The 6,647-nt window shown below is 41.7% G+C and overlaps 1 protein-coding gene across 3 annotated transcripts in view; it reads right to left on the bottom strand.

Annotated features, from left to right (window-relative positions):
• Positions 1 to 222: 222 nt before the first annotated feature.
• Positions 223 to 6,647, bottom strand: part of mtm1 (myotubularin 1) — a 28,827-nt gene continuing 22,402 nt past the window's right edge. For 2 of the 3 annotated variants that reach the window (XM_063470361.1, XM_063470363.1), the window contains 3 exons: positions 6,101 to 6,214; positions 4,827 to 5,003; positions 223 to 4,251 (listed from right to left, as the gene is read on the bottom strand). In XM_063470361.1, coding sequence (XP_063326431.1) covers positions 4,057 to 4,251; positions 4,827 to 5,003; positions 6,101 to 6,214 — 486 coding nt within the window. In that variant the 3' untranslated portion in view covers positions 223 to 4,056. The remainder of the gene's footprint in view (positions 4,252 to 4,826; positions 5,004 to 6,100; positions 6,215 to 6,647) is intronic. The other variant, XM_063470362.1, reaches the window with a different exon arrangement.

Below are 6,647 nucleotides of genomic sequence, written 5' to 3'. Positions count from 1 at the left end.
AATGCAAAAACGGAGTTTTCAAAAATATCCACCCTGGCAGGCGTTTTTAGAAACCTCCGTTTTCAGTGACCGTTAACGCCGTTTACGTGTGGACGAAGGTGCAAACGCATAGAAAAATCTGCGTTTTCAAAAATACCCGGGTACGTGTGGACGTAGCCCAAAACACACCTGGAGTCACTGAAAGAACACAAAGAACTCAGCCAGAACACTTTAAATTAATTTAATCAGAATTATTTACAGAAAATGAGCCTTTCAACAAACCAATTAAAAGAAACACGTGAAATGTTTTCAGATTTCACCTTTTTGTTTAGTACACATTTTGTGTGTATTCATTACAAAGCTGGCTATAATATGACACAAGCCCCTCAAACTACAATCCCCTACATAAATGAAAGCGTCTAACTGAAATGAACAATGGCAGAGGACTTCTCACACATTAGAGTAAACCTCAAAGATCCACACGGAGCTGACGGGCTGAAGCCTCTCCTCCTCCTGGGTTAGCACGTACAAAGCAAAAAATGCCCTCAGAGATAAAATCAAACACTTTGAACCGATGGAGCAGAAATCCAAAATTTATACCAACAATTTCTGAACCAATATTACTTTCCTTTTTATAAAACTGTAAGGTTTTACACTACATAAAATATTTGTATTTTACAACAATAGAACTTTAGACAGTAAAATAGGTTTTGATTGAGGTAATTACATTACATCATGGTGCTTATACAAAGTAAAAAAAAAAATAGATTCTCATTTGTTTTTCCCAAAATACAACCAAGAGCCCAACACACACACTTTTGTCTCTTTTTGCTGTGTGAACGTCAAACCTCTGTGGTCAGACCAAATACTCGGTTCACATTGCACCTCTCTTTGCACACAGCAATCAGCTTGCACTGCCTCACTTTTCCAGAAAAGGTTCAACTTTGGAATTTGCCACACATGCAGGTAGTTTATTCTCTTTTATCCTGACAGTTGCTGTATGTTCTCCCTTCTTATGTTAGAGCTACTTTTAGCGAGGCTGACAGCTCGCTGACGACACCTTGGTTAACATAAACAGTACAACCACAAGACAAGTTCTCCAAGCTTATTACAGGAAACTCATCTGAGAACTCGCTGTGTCCTACAGCTGTTACACAACGTGCATTTACAGGCTGGACACTTTAAAGGTTTATCACTGATTCGCTCCAGGTACTTTCAGTAACTCTGATTTTTTTGCCATATTTTGGACACACTGGGGAAACAGAGGGGCTAAATAAAGCTGATGCAGGAAAGTGTTTTGCACTGACAAGCTAAAGGTTGGCTATAAATTCAAAGCACAAAAGCAGCAGGGTTAGCTGAACACAAAGAGAGTCTGCGAGGTTTGCAGACTTTAGAATAAAACTGGGTGAGTCTTTGTTGGACTGATGATCAGCCTGTTTTGTAGTAAACTGGGATAAACATGTTGTTGTATAAAGCTCAGGTAGAGTTAAACAGCGCTATATAAGCAGCAGCCCATTTACCGTTTACCAAACATGGCTGAAAGATTCCTTCAAATCAAACAAGGAAAACAATTTACACGCTGCAACATGAGCTGGTAAAGAACGAGGGGAAGTTAACTTGGTCAGTCGAGTGGGTTAGGGTTAACTAGCACAGACCCTGTTTGCCTCTAAAAGCAGTCATCTCAAATAAGATACAGCGCAGCTAAAGTCTCTCTGTAGGGGTGAAGGTGATTCACGGCAGAAATATGGACATGAATCGACGCACGTTAAAAATTACGATCATAATAGAAATGTGCAGAATGGGCTGAAACTCCAGTTTTGAAGACGTCGGACAATCTACTTTAGAGTGTAAAGAAACAAAAAGGGAGAACATGACCTGGGTATGCAGGGTTTGTGGGTCTGTGATGTGTAAGAAAAGAAGAATTCCTTAAAACAGAGAGTCAGTTTTTTCATGAATCCATAATTTCATTAACATAATGGATGAGCATTGTAGTGAGAATCCTGATAACAGTAACATTTATATTTATGTGATTGTTAAATGTAACTGTTTTGTAGGAAAGAACTTACAGGAATATGTTGCTAAAGGTATCGTCCTGAGGCGTCATCTACTTCTGTTTCCTGCATCACTCTCAAAGACTTCCATCAGTTTCCCTTCCCACAATGCAACACTGCCAGGCTGAGATCTGGAACTGCATCCAGCGCTGAGTGAAGTGACTGGTTTTAAACCCCACAGCTGCCAAAGTAACACAACCGTGATTGACGTGTTACGTTTTCCTGGCAACAAGAATGACAGCGCTCCAGAATCGACGCGTCACCGTGGTTGGATGATTGGAATAAAGTGGAGGAGCCATTGTGATTGTAACAAACTACCATTTATCACAGTTTGTGTTAACTGCTGATAAAGACATCATATCAAATAGTTATAATCAGTTGGTGCGAATAAGAAAAACTATTGTCCATTGCCGACATTCCTTTTTTATTCCCATACACGTGCTGTTGGTGTGACGTCCGAGTTTGACCCTGACAGCACCTGAACATGCTTTTTGGACAGTTTTCATAAGTATCCCAGGTAGGAATTTTAAACCCGCCTGAAACAACGAAAAACGATCATGATGAGCAAAGTAACTTTTTTTAATGATTAGATATTAATTAGGCTTTCTTTTAACTTGCAATCATACATCTTTTAATTGGAATGGGTTGTTCTTTGTTGGAAAAAAAGAAAAGAAACCAAAACAAAAAATTACTTTTGAAAACGGTGAAACAGGCGTCCAAAGGCACAGGTGCTTTCAGAGGAGGTTTAACTCAGTGTTCACTCACCCTGCTCTCGAGTTGGTGACCAGCATGTTAGCACGCTGAGACCACGATGGGCCAGGACTGTACTCTCTGTGTGTGTTTAGTGAAAACGTTTAAATACAGGAAGTGATCCGGGATCAGAGGCCAGCACCACGTGACTTTCCTTTACTCTCTCGAGCACCTGAAATATATCCTGAACTGTATCAAAGTTGCATTCATACGTGTTGAATGCTAATTAATTCCAAGCACAGTCATTGGCTAGAACTACATTTGCTTTCAGTGATGTAGCTTAGCATATAGCAGTGGCAAACATACGTGGCTCCAGATTTCCTCCTTAGCTATTAAAAAAACCCAAATTCCCCAAAACGAGACGCAATATTTACATGTAGCTGGAAACTAAACTGTCATCCACTTGAGAACTCTACGTCTGCTGCACTTCGGATCACCGTACGCCTTCAGGATAGAGAACTCAGCGGCAGGAAGTGTAAAAAGTGAGAATTGTAACATCTGTTGTTTGTTGGTACAGGACACAAACAGCTGTGACGCAGGCAGGAGCCAGCTGACAGACAGCAGCTTTCTCACATCTCACTGTGAAATGACCATCAGTTTATTTCTGACGCTAAAGCCGAATTGAACAAACAGGAAGTCTCCTGATTTTGCTCAACCGACCTTGACTCATGACAGCTTAGTCTTTGGCTACGCCTGCAACCTGTAACCTGTAACCTGTCTTTACCTTGATTCATTTAACCGAATATTTTGCCCTGCATGCTGACCTCTGTAAACTGGGGGTGGATGGAGCTCATTAAACTCTCCTAAGAAGACCTGAGGTAAAATTTCTTGTCAGTTTATAGTTACAGATGCTTAACTACAACTAATGTGTAATCACGACAGGATAAAACTGAACTTCAGCTCTGCTCGTCTGCCTGAATGAACACAACGGTGTGTGTCCTGTGTGTGTGTGTGTGTGTGTGTTCAAGCCCTTGGACTGAAAGCTGCTCAGTGTGTTTAAGGCTTCACTGTCTGAAAAGTGTGTTTAGAAAAGTCTTGAGACAAGGCTGTACTGTGACATATTGCATAAATCACCATCACGTGGTATTAGAGTTAGACAACACTACAGCCATCAAATCTAAAACCTATTCGCAATTTTCTGTTGTTCAACAGTTAGGGCTGCACAAAACTAATTAATTCCCTGCATGTGCAAGACACAAATCAAACTGAAGAAGGCGTAAGTGCAAGTTAGCAAGTATTTCTGATATCTGTGTATGCGCGAGTGCGTCACCAGCCCTCAGAGAGGAGTCTGTAGGTGTGTATATTGCTGTGATGGGGTGGAGGTGGAAGAGGAGGTGGTGTTGGGGGTCGGGCTGTTAGCCAGATGAGAGGAAGTGGACGAGTCGGACAGCTGCAGCTGCTCCAGCTTCTTCAAGTATTCGTCTCTGAGGGCCAGCAGCTCCTTGTAGCGCTGCTCCACTGGACTCTGCTGCTGGAACACACACACACACACACACACACACACACACACACACACACACACACGCAAAGTCACAGGTTGTACACGGGAAACTCCATATTGCAGCATTTGCTTTGAATATTGATTCTCAGAACAGGAGAGTTACTATAAAGTTAGAGTTACTATAAAGTTAGTTACAGAGTTACTATAATGAACCACATTTAAAAAGAATCATTCGTCAGGTCTTTATGTCTGTAAAATGTATACGATGCCTTCTGATGATACTGTAAACAGAAGTGGTCCTAGCACTGAACCCTGTGGAACTCCATAATTAACCTCGGTGTGTGAAGGAGACTCGAACGCTGCACTGAGGTCTAACACAGAGATGAGTCCACTGTCAGAGGCCATAAGAAGATCATTTGTAACCTTCACTAAAGCTGTTTCTGTGCTGTGATCTCAGGATTCTAAGATTGAGATATCCAGATATCTGTTATCTGGTAAGTGAATCCAGATAACAGATATACTGTATTTGGAGTCCTGTGCAGCCGGCCACATGTTTATCTATTCAAGGTTACAGCATATTACAGCAAACACAAGAGCGGTCCTACCTGCTGTCGTATGCGTGGGTTCCAGCGGATGTAGTATGCTACCCAGAGCTCTAGGTGGCGCATGCTGGCAACAGGGTAGAGAACCCTGCCAGATTCTGGGGTGTAGAAGGGGTTTAAATACATGTCCACCTTGCTGTTGACCAGAGACCACAGAGACACAGTCTTGGACCTCACCTCCTGCACCACAGAAGAGTTTCAGTGTCAAACATTTGCAGCTGAAGCACACGACAGCAAGAAGTCAGAGCACGTTTGTGTAGGTTGGAGGTAAAGTCCATAAGTATGTGGACAGTGACAGTTTTGATCATTTTGTCTGTGTAATTTTAAACTTTCTTAGGGATTTTGTTTTGTAACACTGTATTTATTTTGTTGCATTGATTTCCATTCTTTGTAGTACACTAACTTCCCAACTTTGAGTATAAATAAAGTACTTCTTATCACATTAACAGCAGGAACTGCAGACATTTTTATATGTAGTTCCTTATTTACAACTTAACCTACCAGACAGACAGCAAGAACTCTAGGAGTTGCCAAATCCATGACCTGGACATGGACTACTACTAAATGAACAGCACTGTATATCCTGGAAGACCATGGATGACAGTGAAAGACTGCAGGACCTCTCTATTAAAAAAAATCTAGCCAGGTCAAGAACACTTCTGAGCTGATACCTGTATCATTGACAGTGTCTACAGTTAACAGGCACCTTTATAAATATAAATACAGTACAATGTAACAAGAAGACCGGATTAGACCGGCCAGAAAACAACTAAAAGACTCAGTTGTGGGAAAAAATCTTTGAATGAAATGAAACCAAAATAAAGTTGTACTAGGACGAATGAAAGAGGAAAGCAGGAAAAGGAAAGTTCTTGATTTTAAATGTCAAACATGGTGATGGCTGAATGTACGGCTGCCAGGAGAACCAAGTCACTACTGTTAACTGCTGACATGGATGCTGACAGAAGCAGGACGATGGATTCAGCCAAATATTGAAAAACTGATTGGTGATGCTTCACAATGGAAATGGATGATGAGCCAAAGCATTCTTCAAAGGAAACCCAAGAGTTTCACATGGCAAAGAAATTCTGTATTTTACAACAGCCAAGTCAGTCACCTGATCCGAACACAACGAAACATGTGATTCAGTTGCTGAAGACAAAACTAACGGCAACATCCAGTCAAATTTAAAGTCTGAGAGGTAGTAAAAACTCTCATTGGACCAAACTCTGTACATGTGTGTGACAACTTCACGATGTTATATGTGCAGGTATTCTTACATGCTGGTCTCGTACGCTCTCGCAGTTGTACAGGAAGGTCCCGAAGCGACAGCTGTAGAGGTGATCCAGGATGGTCAGCAGGAGATGCTCGTTAAACTCGAAGGCCGTAGGAAACTAAGAGATGAGAGTTACAATTCAAAGACTGAGTCAGTAATCTGAGACCGTGTCATCCTAACGTTAGTGAACATACAACATTTAGCAGTGTTTGTGTCTTTTTGTTGGGATGTTTCCTTCTCTCTTTTGTCAAATGCATTAAGTCTAAGCCTAACCAGAGCAGCTCAGAGTGGGGGAGCGTGTGCCTGAACCAGGAGGTGGCTGGTTGGTGTGTGCAGCTGGACTGAGAAGAGTTCACAGTGCTGTGAAAGTGAAATCCAGCGCGTAGCAGCCAAACAGTGTCAGGCCTGAGCAGGAGAGCCGAGGAGGTGAACGTGGGTGAGACGACATATTTGGACTCTTCTATTTTTACAATCATCATTTCAAATGTGTGTTTCATGTTTTTGTAGTCAGTTTTCAAATGTAGACAATGAGCTGTTGGCTGTTTCACAGG

The sequence above is a fragment of the Pelmatolapia mariae genome, linkage group LG3_W, assembly GCF_036321145.2.
Source record: "Pelmatolapia mariae isolate MD_Pm_ZW linkage group LG3_W, Pm_UMD_F_2, whole genome shotgun sequence".
NCBI lineage: Eukaryota > Metazoa > Chordata > Actinopteri > Cichliformes > Cichlidae > Pelmatolapia > Pelmatolapia mariae.
This window is presented reverse-complemented; position numbering and strand designations above follow the sequence as displayed.